This window comes from Pseudogymnoascus destructans (assembly GCF_001641265.1).
Source record: "Pseudogymnoascus destructans isolate 20631-21 unplaced genomic scaffold scaffold_10, whole genome shotgun sequence".
Taxonomy (NCBI): Eukaryota; Fungi; Ascomycota; class Leotiomycetes; order Thelebolales; family Thelebolaceae; genus Pseudogymnoascus; species Pseudogymnoascus destructans.
Genome location: NW_020167529.1, coordinates 817276 through 830944, shown reverse-complemented (window position 1 = coordinate 830944; position 13669 = coordinate 817276). Strand labels below are relative to the sequence as shown.

Below are 13669 nucleotides of genomic sequence, written 5' to 3'. Positions count from 1 at the left end.
GGGGGAGGTGATGATTTTGGGGATTGGTGGGTGGTGGGTGGTGGTGGTGGTGGGTTGGGTGGTGGGTCTGGGTGGTGGTCTGGGTGGTGGTGGGCTGGGTGGGCTGGGTGGGCTGGGTGGGCTGGGTGGGCTGGGTGGGCTGGGTGGGCTGGGTGGGCTGGGTGGGCTGGGTGGGCTGGGGGTGGTGGTGGTGGGCTGGGTGGGCTGGGTGGGCTGGGGGTGGTGGGCGGCTGGGTGGGCTGGGCTGTGGGCTGTGGGCTGTGGGCTGGGTGGGTGGTGGGCTGTGGGCTAGGTGGTGGGCGGCTGGGTGGGTGGGCTGGTGGTGGTTGGGCGTGCTTCCAGAAGCATAATGGAAACGACGGATGTGAATTAGACACCATACCATTACGGCACACAGACCACTAGATGGTCTTTTGCTAGGTACAGAAGGGTAGCGGGGGTATGGTCTGTGCTTGGGGGTGTAACTATAGCTTGGATACAAGTAGAGGGGTAGGGTAGTAGTAGAGTAGTAGAGTAGTCGAGTAGTAGAGTAGTAGAGTAGTCGAGTAGTAGAGTAGTAGAGTAGTAGAGTAGTAGAGTAGTAGAGTAGTAGAGTAGTAGAGTAGTAGAGTAGTAGAGTAGTAGAGTAGTAGAGTAGAGTAGGGTAGTACGGAGTAGAGCAGTGCGGAGTAGAGTAGTCGAGTAGTAGAGTAGTCGAGTAGTACAGTAGTAGAGTAGAGTAGAGTAGAGTAGTACAGTAGTAGAGTAGTAGACTACAGTAGTCTATGCTCTATGATGTATGGTGATAGTAGTTGGCCACTCATACAAGAGATTCCTTTGGTGGAATCTCTTGTATGAGTAGAGTAATAGTGGCCAACTACTAGAAGGCAAGGCCTCTAGAACGAGAGAGCTGATGTGTTTAATATACATTGCCACTATCTCACCCCGTCGCTCAACCACGCGTACAACATCGGTGTGAGACAGAAACATGGTACATGCACGATACCCCTCATCACGCCCTCTATCGCGCCTTATCAGAAGTACTGCGCCGTAGACTCACCCTCCCTCTGCTTCATCTCTTGCTATTGCCACCTGCTGCTACAATTTATAGAGAGGACGCCGTACTGTGCTGCCTATACTCGTTCTAGTGATGCTCTTTCTAGTGTAGTGATGCTATTTCTAGTGATGCTCTTTCTAGTGATGCTCTTTCTAGTGATACCCTTTCTAGTGATGTTTTCTAGTGATACTCTTTCTAGTGATACCCTTTCTAGTGATGTTTTCTAGTGATACCCTTTCTAGTGATACCCTTCCTAGTGATGTTTTCTAGTGATACTCTTTCTAGTGATCCCTTTCTAGTGAGCCCAATCTACCCAACGCCACCCTGCTCTCCCAGCCTGCCCAGCCCATCACCCAGCCACCCACCCACCACTACTGTACCACCACCACCCGCCCACCCACCACCAACTACTACCAACACCAACAACACTTACCAACCTCTCCCATAAACCTCCCCATCCCTACAATTCATCCCTCCAGTTCATCCCTCCAATTCATCCCCAACCACAGCGATATCCATATCGCTCACCACAGAGCATCATCTATCCCCCCATCCTCACCATGGGAACCTTCGTTTTCGAGTGGTAAGCCCTCCCTGCCTTCCCGCTGCTCCCCCCCCGAGGGTCGCGACAGCTTCGTTTGCTTCGCTCCCGAATTCGCCACCCGCAGAAAGAAAGGAACTTCCGCAGCTTCCCAGCTACATTAGCTCTCAAGGTGCTCAATTTCTAACTCAATTCTCTGCATAGGGAGCACCCGGCATCCGAGGTCATTGTCACAGGCACCTTCGACAACTGGGCCCAGACAGAGAAGCTACACAAGAAGGGCGACATTTTCGAGAAGGAGGTTACGCTGCCCAGCGCGGCCGAGAAGATATACTACAAGGTGAGAAAAGCGCAGTTCCAGCTCTTTGCGACACATCATGCACAAAAACAACCCAACAAGAGATCGCGCCTCTGCTTCAAGTGGTTTTTGAAAGCTGCGGGATCGCAACAGTCCTACATACTACGGGTCCGGTCGGCAAAGCTGGCACAAGCTTACAAACCGGGAACCGCGCAAGTACTGTACTCTGTACGTATGCAATTGTACATACATACAATACAGCCTTCTTCACGGAAGTACGGTGGCTAAGAAGTATTTGCGCACACGCATGCCGGCCGCCTTGGTGCGCGAACAAGGGCCTTTGTCTCGGCGTTTTGGCGCAAACTACATACTCTAGTGTGTATGTATGACGTATCCCCCAGGGCGTGCGATGCCCAGAATGCCCCCAATAACAAGCAGCGGGGTCCAAAGAAGACAGCTCTGGCGAATTTCCGTCCTGACAAATCCGATGATCGCGATCGCATTTGGCTACCGCCATACTGGTGGGTCCAAGTTCGGTCCAAGTCCGTCCGGTCAGCTGGCTGTGAGGGCGATGCGCCTGCCTGCTGAGGGTGCAACCGAAGCCAACCAAGGCGTCATGATGCAGGCAATCCTCCAGTGGATCGCCTAATGATCCCTTAGCTCCCATTGACCACCTCGACCCCTCATTCTTACTGTACCCTTATCCTCCTCCTCGCCCTACCCACCATTGTCTCTCACCAAAAGCACTCATTGACTCACTCATTGCTGCGCGAGAATCACAAATACTGACATTTCTACCTCGTATAGTTCTTAGTCGACGGCAACTGGGTGATCGACCACACAGCGCCGCAAGAGAAAGATAGCCTGGGCAACCTCAACAACTACCTCACCACAGACCGCATCAAGACACACACTCATACTCCCGCCGCAACCGCAATCATGTCCGGCGTCGCTCCCAACTCCACCACCGCCGCCCTGGCAAAGGACGTGCCAAAAGAGAACGGCAGCTCCACCGCCCTCCCCGGCGCCTTCCCCGAAACCCCCGCCACGGAACCAGAGAGCTTCTCCGTGAACCCCATCCCCGCCTCCGCCGGCAACGGCAACCCCATCACACTCGCGCCCGGTGAGGCCGTCCCCCACCCAAGCACCATCAACGCCAACACCATCGCCTCCGGCGTGCACGATGACGAGGAGCTCAAGGCAGCCGACTTGGCCAAGGAGCCAACTTACAGCGTGAACCCCATCCCCGCCACTGCTGGCGGCGGTAACCCCATCACCCTCGCCCCCGGCGAGCCCGTTCCCCACCCAAGCACGATCACCGGGAACACCATCGCCTCGACCATCAGGACGGACAAGGAGTCCTACGAGAAGAGCGGTGGTCTCGGAACCGCGCCCTTCCAGCCTCCAGTCGTTACCCACGAGGCCGAGCGCGATGCCAAGGGAACCGGTGTCCTAGACCTCCCGTCCACCTCTAAGGGTGGACTTATCCCCGAATCCAGCCTAGCAATGGGCGAGGGCGGCGCAGGAAACTACGACGCCTGCCCAACCATCCAATCCGTCGGCCCCGGCGCCACCACTGCTGCCTTAGCCGGCGCCGTGCCCCTCGAGAAGAACATCAAGGGCAAAGACACCGCGACCATCCAATCCGTCGGACCCTCCGCCACAACCGCTGCGCTCGCCGGCACCGTCCCCCTCGAGACGAAAGAAAGCAGCGTCCCTGACGTCGTCAAGGAGAGCCAGGAAGCTGCTAACTTCCCTCCCGAAGCGAGCGCCGTCCCAGAGGAGGTCGAGGAGAAGAAGGAGGTTGAGCGCGAACTCCTTTCCGGCGTCCCGCTCGCGCCTGTCACCTCGGATGATACCACCAAGGAGGCGCACGACGCCAAGTTCGGCGCTGCGGGCGCCGCGGCCGCTGTCGGTGCTGCTGTGGTAGCTGTTGGCGGCGCGGCATTCGCGGTGGGGTCCGCGGCGAAGGATAAGGTCAGCGAGGTTGTCGCGAATGGGCCTAGCCCGAGCCAGGTCTCGAAATCGACCCCGATCGCTGACTCCATCCGCGAGTCTATCTCCAGCATCAACGAGACCGCCAAGCGCCAGTCCGTAGCTGGTATCCCAGCCGCCTCGGACGCCGTGCCAGCGCCAGTGCGCGAGTCGATAAGCGCGGCGCATGAGAGTCCCGAGGCTGCCGCGTACCAGGTTCCAGTGAAGGAGAAGAAGGAGGTTGAGGGCGAGCTGCTGAGGGAGGTGCCGACGGATATGTCGAAGGGGGAGTCTGCGCCGTCGTCGGCTGCTGGGGGGGCTGTCGCTACCGCGGCGCCGGCTATCGCTGCACCCGCGGTTGTGGCGGCGGCGAGGGAGGAGGTGGTAGTCAGGGAGGCGTCGCTGCCGAAGGAGTCGGTGGTTAGTGATTTGAGTGGTATCTCGCCTGGGACGATTCAGCCAGTTGAGAAGCAGACGAGCCCTGTAGTTACCACTGGTGTAGCAAGCGGTGTTGTCCCGGCGACGTCGATCGGCGCGGCGCCAGCGACGCCGGCGAAGGATTCTACGGCTGGGGTGGCGGCGACGAAGGCTGCTGCTGCTGCTTCGCCGAGGGAGTCGCCGAGTGGGAGCCCTAGTGCGGCGTTGGCGAAGGAGGCGCAGCAGAAGAAGAGGAGGAGCTTTTTTGGGAAGTTGAAGGATAAGTTGAAGGATTTGTAGATTGGTGGCTGTGGATGGTTGCTGGTTGGCTATAAGGCAATGGGTGATTGGAGGAGATGGGGGAGGGGGGTGGTTGTATAATAATCGGATTCCCATAGGGGAAGAGAGAGGGTCGTTGAATTGGATCAGGCGGTCGTCGTTTTTTTGCTCGTTAGGCTCTTAGGCTCGCTCATTCTTCAGGGTTTTTTATCTCATTATTTTGGTAGTCTCTTGTCATCTGTGCTGGTCTCCTTTTTTGCTCCCCTGTGCGTGTGCTTTTTTTATCATAGATCATTATACTACCATCTCAGGTTTCTTCAAATCGGTCTCGGCTTTTAGGTCTGCGACGACTTGTTCGTAGTCTTGGATATTCAGTGACCCAGCAGGCCAGAGGAGGAGGGCTTGGATGCTCGTGCGATGTTCCCCCTTAGACCCTTCTCCCTCTTCGCGTTTCCCCCTCCGGCCTCCTCTCCGACTCCCTCTTTCTCCTCGTCCTGCAGGCGGAGGTGGAACGGCGGCGGAGGGAGGGGATTGTGAAGTGATGTACCCGATGACGTTCACCCATTCCCCGATGCTGGTTTGGGGGGGCGAGGAGGAGGAGAGGAGGAGGGTTAGGTCGATGAGTGCTGCGTGGTGGTGGATGGCGGCGGTGGGGGAGGAAGGGGAGGGGGGGTGGGGGGGGTGAAGAGTTAGGAGGGCGGTGGTGGTGTTGTAGTGTGTTATACTGTGGGGGGTTAGCTTTTTGAAATTTGAGTTGGATAGCAAAAATAGAAGCGTAGAGAAAGTTTATATCTCTTCATCTCTTCCTTTATGGCGTAGAGCGTATATAATAAAGAGAAATGGGGCGTTCGAGATATATAAATTCAGCGAAATAAATTGAATAAATCCAAACTCACCACCCGAGCACCCTAACCTTCTCACCCACCCCCCTCTCCTTTAGATCAGAAAGCGCACATAACCGCGCAGGAGGCGGTCCCGAATTCGCCATCTTCTCTTCGTCGCTTCTTTCTCACAATCGTATAGATTCCTTCCCAAACTGGCAAAGAGTAAAGTCAAGGTTGTAAGGTTCTAAAGCGGTGTCCTAGATCACATGACTGCCACGCAGCACGCGGAACCGGAGTGGCGCTAACTAACCTGTCCCTAGCGGCGCCATCGTCATCCAAGCAGCACCTCCATCTTATATATCAATCTTAGAAAACGGGCTTTTGCTTGCGATAACGAAGACACAGTCTTGGTACCTCTCTCGATACTCGGGGATTTATTTATACTGGTGTCTTACGACGATACTGAGGAGACGAAGAAGGATTTTTACAAAGGGAAGAGGGTTGAGGCAGAAGTGGTACCCCGCCATACACCACCCGTCGTCGCCACAAGGCACACCCACGAACACGCCGGCCACACTCCATTTCGAAGCCTTTCCCTCCGCTATAACCACCTCCATCACCTCCACCTCCACCTCCCCCTCTCCACCCACCACGACACAGCAGACCAGCTTGACGAAGCAGGATGTCAGGCATGTGGGGCTGGTTCGGCGGGCAGAGCGCGCAGAGCCGCAAGGACACGCCCAAGAATGCGATTCTAGGACTGAGGTCGCAGCTCGAGATGTTGCAGAAGAGGGAGAGGCATTTGCAGACGCAGATGGATGAGCAGGATGGGATTGCGAGGAGGAGTATTGCTACTAATAAGAATGGTGAGTTTGATTCTGTCTTCTACTTGGTGGTCTTGTCTTGTACCAGTCGCCTAGGTCGATCCCTGGATGATGTGGTGGTTGTGGGAGGTGTGTGGTGGGATGGTTAGGGTGGTTAGGGTGGTTGGGATGACTGGGATGATAGGGAAAAGTGGATTGTGAAGAGGATGCTAATAGACTGCAGCGGCACGAGCAGCGCTGAAGCGCAAGAAGCAGCATGAACACACGCTCGACCAGACCCTAGCGCAGATCTCGACGCTGGAGCAGCAGATCTACTCGATTGAGGCGGCGAATATCAATCGTGAGACGCTGGCGGCGATGGAGAGGGCTGGGCAGGCTATGAAGCAGATTCATGGGAAGTTGAATATCGATGTTGTGGATCAGACCATGTATGTTTTAACCCCCTAGGCTCTATCCCCAGCCTATCCTTGGATTTGGATTTGGATATATGGGATACGAGATTGGAGACTGGGTACTGACAAACGCATAGGGAGGACCTTAGGGAACAGCACGCGCTGGGCGAGGAGATCGCGAATGCTATCACGAATACCCCGCTTGGCGAGACGATTGATGAGTCGGAGCTGGATGATGAGTTGGCGGAGATGGAGCAGGAGCAGCTGGATGATAAGATGCTGAAGACGGGGACGGTGCCGGTGTCGGATGAGATTCATAGGTTGCCTGCAGCGGTGAATGGAGAGCGTACGTACCCCCCGCATTTTCCACCCTCGCCTTCTCTCCAGGGAGTCCAAGTTGGGAGTTTGAGACTTGAGATGAACAGTGGCTAACGCACCCCATAGTGAAGAACAAGCAGCCCGCCCGCCAAGAGGAAGACGATGAGGAAGAGGAGCTGAGGAAACTGCAGGCGGAGATGGCGATGTAGGGACTGGTCCTGTGAAGTTTGAGAGTTTCCAATACAATACGAGTACTACTACTACACACCCACGGTACACAGTACACACCCACACACAGGCACGAGAAGGCGGAGGGTGGTTTTTTTTGAACGTTTCTATTTTATATTATTGATTCCGCGTGTGCATTGCACTGGGAGGGAGGCTGCTGTTTTTCGAGAAGAGGGTGGTTGGATCATGGACTGAGTCCGTGACAGAGTTTGGGGGGGGGGATCGTTCTTTGCGGGGGTTTTGTGTCAGATGGAGTTGTGCTTTTTGGTGGGGGTTTAGTTTGGCCTGGGTGGCTTATACATTTCGATACCGTGAGGGGAGGGGTAAGGGGAGGGGTGAGGGGAGGATGAGGGGAGGGGTGACCTCGGGGAGGGTGGCTTAAGGTTAGCATGTTGGGATAGTTAAACGTTATGATCTAGCTTGATGGTGCTGTGTGAGATGTGTGGTAAGTGTATCACGTGTGATGTCTGTTGTCTGTGGGGATGCCTGTGGTGGGGGATATCTGTGGTGGATGTTGTGGGGGATATCGGATATCTTTGAGCGGGGGGGGGAGGGAGAAAGAGGGGAGGACTTGAGTACGAAGTAAAGGGAAGGCGGAAAGATACGGAAAGAAGCATCAAGTTGTCAGACGCCCTGCTTGCCCAGCTGGTATATGTATGCTGATCTCTTTCTCTACCGCCGCTAGTTACAGTATAACGGTACATGGGAATAACTACAGTGTGTACTCGTGTGTTTGTTGAGAAGTTGGTGAGCGGCCGCGGGGAGCTGTGTGTTCGCTGCCGATTCGATTCGATCCGATCCGATCCGAAGATAGAAGATAGAAGATAGAAGGGAATATATGGTTTTGTCAGTATATATGCACAGTATACATCCACGCACAGTACGCCTCGTCCGTTTCGTTGCAGCTAAGATAATCCGAGGCGAACCACGTCGACCACCCCAATTCCAACCATCTCTCTCTCCTGCACTTCCACTCTATAACACACACAGTCCGGTCCGGTACAACCCTGCTGTCTCAATCGTCCAATCCAGGAACAAGACATGGAATGAAAACATCTTATTCTCCAGTTTATCTATCTCTACCCAACCAACGGGCATTGAGCACAAACGCAACCATGCGCCGTGCACGCCCCATCCCATCCCGTGCGATGCACTCCCAATGGCCTCAACTGCAGTCAGTGCCACAGTTCGGGCTGGAGCATGCCCAAACGCTTTCCGGCTTAACGCGCAGGTTGGGCACCGGCGCGGAAAAAAAACCATATGTCGCCATGACAGAGGGAGGGAGGGAGGGACTCTCAATAGTCCTACCAAGCTGTCGACGTGGCCCAATGGGTCCGCTTCGTCCAATCGAAGTCAGGCACGATTATCAACAGATTGATCTCCAGATTACCAAGGTAAGACCTGGCTACTTGCGTCCTTTAGACCCTACAAGTCCCTCAACCTCCCCTTTGATCTCGAGCAAGCTACATTACCCTACACTCCCCTCTATCGTTCCACGTTTCTGCTCTCTCAGTGCCACACCCACCGCTGGCACACGCCCAATGTTACCCGACCCTTTTCATTGACCTACACAGCATCCACGCATCCGTGTGGTGCAGCAACGCATTCCTGAGTGGCACACTGAAGGGCAGGCCGAGCGCATGGAAATAAAAGCATAGGCTTCGTACCTATTTGCTCTCGGTTACACTAGGTAACTTCAAGCACAAGTCTGATCTCTCTCCACTTCCAGTATGGAAATTTCATTCTGTCCTTATAGGACTCAGTTCAGCCCTTCTAAAGTGCTCTACACTGCAGTAAGCCAGCCGATCACCTTCAAGAGCAACGCCGACGATCTTGAGCTTTTGGAAGCTGCGAGAGAGAAGGAAGAACGAGAGCTCGAGCAGGAAAGACGTGAGTTGCCATCGACTACGAAGATATAACACACTCTGACACAGCACCGACCCCCCAGAAGAACAACAACAAGGAGACCCTCCAGAACCTCACGAGGAGGAACAACACGCCCCCCCAGAAGCCGCAGAAGAGACAATCCTAGTCAAACCTGAAGACATCATCGAGGAACCCTCAAGCCAACCAACTGAGGACCAACAGCCACCATCATCACCCGACCCGAAACCGTCAAACTCGGCCATCTCATCACATTCCCACAAGGGAAACAGCAACGCCAAGAAGAAGAAGGAGAAGACCGTCTCCTGGTTCGGCGCTCCGATGGCGAATAAGAAGAGTAAGAAGAAGGCGGCGGCTGCGAAGAAGCAGAAGTTGTTGTTGGGTGATGCTTCGGATAATGAAGGCGCGCCGACTGCTACTGCTCTGGAAGATGGCGTTGAGGAGAGTGGTGGAGCAACGGAGGAGGCAGCTGGTGATCCTCCAGCTGATGAAGCTCCCGCTAAGGCAGCCGCTCCTGTCGAGGAAGCAGCACCACCAGCAGAAGACCCAGCTCCTGTCGAAGCAGCCGCTCCTGTTGAAGAGGCACCAGCAGCAGAAGAACCAGCTCCAGCCGAAGCAACCCCTGCCGAAGAAGCATCTACCCCCGCCGAAGAAGCCACACCAGAGCCCGCCCCCGACCCCGCTCCCACCTCGGAGTCCGCACCCGTAAGTGACGACGCCAACCCGACCGAAGACGCACCGCCCGCACCAGCCGACGAGACGCCCTCGGGAGAAAATGCTGACGATAACCAACCCGCTCCCGCAGCAGCAGAAGATGAGAAGCCCGCTGAGGGACAAGAAGAACCCGCGAAGAGCGATGAGCCTGTCGCTGGCGATGAGAAGGAGGAGGCAGCTCCCGCTGATGACGAGGGCGGGGTTGTTCCTGCTGAATCAGTAGCGGTTGAGGCTGAGGCTGATAAGCCTAATGAGGCTGCCGTTGAAGAAGCAGCTCCGGCCGAGGAAGCACCTGCCGCAGAGGCACCTGCTGAAGAGGCCGCCCCAGTCGAAGAGGCCACCCCAGCCGAAGAAACGCCAGCTGAGGAAGCACCAGCTGCAGAAGCTCCTGCTGAAGAAAAGCCAGCTGAAGCAGAAGCGCCTGCCGGTGAAGAAACGCCCGCCGACGAAGCACCAGCTGCAGCGGCTCCCGCCGAAGAAAAGCCAGCTGAAGCAGAAGCGCCTGCCACTAAAGAGGCACCCGCCGAAGAAAAACCGGCTGAGGAAGCACCAGCTGAAGAAGACACCACCACCGAAGAAGCACCTGCTGAAGCAGAAGCAGCGCCAGCCGACGAAACACCAGCCGAAGCTGAAGCCCCTGCCGCTGAACAAACCCCAGTCGAACCAGCGCCCGTCGAAGAAACACCAGCTGCAGAAACGCCCGCCGAAGTAGAAGATCCCGTCGAAGAGCCCAAAGCTGAAGAAGCAGCGCCCGCTGAAGATGCACCCGCGGTAGAAGTACCAGCCAAGGAAGCACCTGCTAAAGAAGCGCCAAAGGACGAGGCACCAGCTGAAGCAGCACCAGCCGAGGAAGCACCTGCTGAAGAAGCGCCAAAGGACGAGGCACCAGCTGAAGATGCACCAGCTGAAGAGGCAGCCGCGGAAGTAGAAGCTCCTGCGGAAGAAGCTGCAGCGCCTACCGAAGAGGCTCCTGCTGATGAGCCCGCGACTAAAGAGGCTTCACCGGCTGAGGAGGCTGTAGTTGAAGAAGCAGCACCTGCTGAAGAAGCTCCTGCTGCAGAGGAAGCGCCAGCCGAAAAAGAGGCTCCTGCTGAGGAAGCCGCACCAGCTGAGGAAGCACCCCCCGAGGCGTCTCCTGCTGAGGAAGTTGCACCAGTCGAAGAGGCAGCCGTTGGCGAGAAAGAGGCGCTGGCTGAAGAAGCTCCTGCTGCAGAGGCACCCGCTGAAGAGGCTGCTCCAGTCGAAGCGGCCGCTCCGGCAGAGGAAGCTGCTACAGCCGAAGAAGCACCTGCCGAAAAAACCGCTGAAGTCGAGGAAGCCGCCCCAGTCGAAAAGGCAGCACCGACTGAGGAAGCTGCACCAGTTGAAGAAGCACCTGTTGCAGAGGCACCCGCTGAAGAGGCTGCTCCAGTCGAAGCGGCCGCTCCGGCAGAGGAAGCTGCTCCAGTCGAAGCGGCCGCTCCGGCAGAGGAAGCTGCTCCAGCTGAAGAAGAACCTGCCGAAGAGACCGCTGCAGTTGAGGAAGCTGCCCCAGTCGAAAAGGCAGCACCGACTGAGGAAGCTGCACCAGTTGAAGAAGCACCTGCTGCAGATGCACCCGCTGAAGAAGCCGCTCCAGCCAAAGAGGAATCTGCGCAAGCTGCACCAGCAGAGGAAGCTGCACCGGCCGAAGAAGCTGCACCAACTGCGGAAGCAGCGCCAGTCGAAGAGGCGGTGCCAGCCGAGGAGCCGGCGCTAGCTGAGGAAGCCGCCCCGGCAGAAGAAGCACCAGCTGAAGAGGCAGCACCAGCTGAAGAGGCAGCACCAGCTGAAGAGGCAGCACCAGCTGAAGAGGCAGCACCAGCTGAAGAGGCAGCACCAGTCGAAAAAGAAGCACCTGTAGAGGAGGCCGCCCCAGCTGAAGAAGCTGCTCCCGTCGATGAAGCAGCTCCCGCCGAGGAAGCACCCCCCGCAGAGGCGGCCCCTGAAGAGGCGGCACCAGCTGAGGAGGTTGCCCCAGCTGAAGAACCTGCCCCAGCTGAGGAAGCTGCTGTTGTTGAAAAGGCTGCGCCCGCCGAGGAAGCACCTCCTGCTGAAGAAGCCGCTCCCGCTGAGGAGGCTGCTGTTGTTGAGGAGGCAGCTCCCGCTGAGGAAGCTCCTCCAGCCGAAGAACCAGCTCCAGCAGAAGAACCAGCCCCCGAAGCGATAACAGACCGCGCCATCGTCGAAGAGCCAGAGTCCACCGAACCAGCCGGCGACGCCATCCCACCCCCCTCCTCCTCCAAGCGCCGCTCCATGCACCCCTCCTCCCACTCCTCCCGCCACCACCACTCCCGTTCCTCGCGCGACAAAGACCGCTCCCTCCCCCCTTTCTCCCCCGAAGCCCCCCCCCGCAAGCGCCGCGAGAGCGACGCGAGCATAACCCAGTTCTGGAAAGGGCTTCAGCCTAAACTACCCAAGCGCCATGATTCAGGGATGAGTATGGGGAATTGGGGGAAGGAGAAGGAGAGGGATCGAGAACGGGATCGAGAAGTGAAGAGGGAGCGTACGCCGGAGGAACAGGCTGCGCATGATGCGAGGAAGGCGGAACGACGCGCCAAACGCGCAGCTGAGCGCGAAGCTGCTGAGGCGGAAGAGAGGGCGCAAAGAGAGGCGGAGGAGGCGGCGGCGCTGAAAGAGGCGGAGGAAGTGGCGAGGGTGGAGAAGGAGAAGCGACGGGAGCGGCGCCGTTTGAGGGAGGAGAAGCGGAGGGCGGAGGAGGAGAAACTGCGCGTGAAGGAGGAGAAGAGGAAGGCTGATGAGGAGGCTGCAAGGGCGAGTCACAGGGAGAGGAGGAGACGGCATAGTACTACCAACCGGGGCGATGGAAAGAGCCGTGGCGTCGACGCAGCTGAGAAGCCGAATCTGATTAGCCTCAAGGGAGAAAGTGAGATTGGGCGTGAGAGGAAGGCGGAGAGCGAGATGGATCGCGAGATTAAGGGCGAGAGCGAGCTAGTGGGGGGAAGGAAGAAGGACGCCGCCTCTCCCGCTGACAGGCCGAAGAGCTCGCATCATGGGAGCGACCGATCGCGCAAGGTGCGGACGCCAGAAGAGCAGGAGGCGCATGATAAGCGGAAGGCGGAGAGGCGGGCGGAGCGCAGGGCGAGGGAGGAGAAGGAGGGGCGTGGTGGGAAGCCGGGGCCGGATGATGTGGCGAGGGAGGAGGAGAGGAGGAAGAGGCATGAGGGCCATAGGGAAGAGAGGCGGAAGAGGAGGGCGTCTACGCTGGATCAGGATGCGAAGGAGAAGATGCGCCAGGGGCCGATTAAAGGTTTGTTTAGGCGCTTGATTGGAGCTTAAGGGCTGGGTTCAAGGGGCGGATAAACAACGGTTCAGACCAACTTGGGATTTTATGCGATTATTTTGTTTTACGATATTGTTGATGGCTGTTTTTTTGGTTCTCTCTCTTTTTCGAAATGGCAACGCTCTTTTTTTGGTTTCTTGATACTCGGGACATGGATGGGACTGGACGACACGCGAGGAGGGAGAGGCTGTAATGGGGTGTGCATTTTGAAGTTCGCTCGCTTCTTCTGGTGTATAAACATTCGTGTATGGCATAGTGTTTTGGTCTGATACCGTGTTACGATTATACGATGTTACGATAGTTGGTCTCGTTGGGGATGGGCTCTATCCTGGGATACAGCTTGTTATCATTTGCAGTTTTCTATAAAATATGAATGGGTTCTCGAATAGTAAGTCTTACTCGATGCAAAAAGTGTGAAAATGTTGTCTGGTGTTATAAATGGCGGGCAAAGTGGTGTTACCCGGGTCGATATCGGGTCATATCCGTACCCAATGCATCAAATCAATACACATTTGGTGCCACTTGTCACCGCATCATCTATTGCATGTTCACAAGAGACTATTTAGACATTGTCATGCTTGTTTCACCAGCGAGGGGTAGGTCGACGGATAGACGGTC

The 13669-nt window shown here is 56.5% G+C and overlaps 5 protein-coding genes across 5 annotated transcripts; 4 read left to right on the top strand and 1 right to left on the bottom strand.

The window, feature by feature from the left end:
- Positions 1–1449: 1449 nt before the first annotated feature.
- Positions 1450–4566, top strand: VC83_06219 (uncharacterized protein; the record flags this gene model as incomplete). The annotated part of the gene is made up of 3 exons (XM_024469822.1): positions 1450–1619; positions 1782–1917; positions 2683–4566. The coding sequence occupies exons 1-3, from the start codon at positions 1597–1599 to the stop codon at positions 4564–4566; spliced, it is 2043 nt and encodes a 680-aa protein (XP_024324244.1). The 5' UTR covers positions 1450–1596.
- A 273-nt stretch (positions 4567–4839) lies between these two features.
- On the bottom strand, positions 4840–5582 carry VC83_06218 (uncharacterized protein; the record flags this gene model as incomplete). Its single annotated transcript, XM_024469821.1, has 2 exons — positions 5442–5582; positions 4840–5269 (listed from the first exon to the last, which is right to left on the bottom strand). The coding sequence occupies exons 1-2, from the start codon at positions 5531–5533 to the stop codon at positions 4840–4842; spliced, it is 522 nt and encodes a 173-aa protein (XP_024324243.1). The 5' UTR covers positions 5534–5582.
- A 138-nt stretch (positions 5583–5720) lies between these two features.
- Positions 5721–7404, top strand: SNF7 (ESCRT-III subunit protein snf7). The gene is made up of 4 exons (XM_024469820.1): positions 5721–6235; positions 6417–6621; positions 6723–6931; positions 7030–7404. Exons 1-4 carry the CDS (start codon positions 6052–6054, stop codon positions 7110–7112), a joined length of 681 nt encoding a protein of 226 aa, XP_024324236.1. The 5' UTR covers positions 5721–6051; the 3' UTR covers positions 7113–7404.
- A 773-nt stretch (positions 7405–8177) lies between these two features.
- Positions 8178–8789, top strand: VC83_06216 (uncharacterized protein; the record flags this gene model as incomplete). The annotated part of the gene is made up of 2 exons (XM_024469819.1): positions 8178–8525; positions 8706–8789. The coding sequence occupies 2 exons, from the start codon at positions 8178–8180 to the stop codon at positions 8787–8789; spliced, it is 432 nt and encodes a 143-aa protein (XP_024324235.1).
- Positions 8790–8861: 72 nt separating this feature from the next.
- VC83_06215 (uncharacterized protein) lies at positions 8862–13666 on the top strand (the record flags this gene model as incomplete). Its single annotated transcript, XM_024469818.1, has 2 exons — positions 8862–9021; positions 9080–13666. 2 exons carry the CDS (start codon positions 8862–8864, stop codon positions 13045–13047), a joined length of 4128 nt encoding a protein of 1375 aa, XP_024324238.1. The 3' UTR covers positions 13048–13666.
- Between the last annotated feature and the right edge of the window lie 3 nt (positions 13667–13669).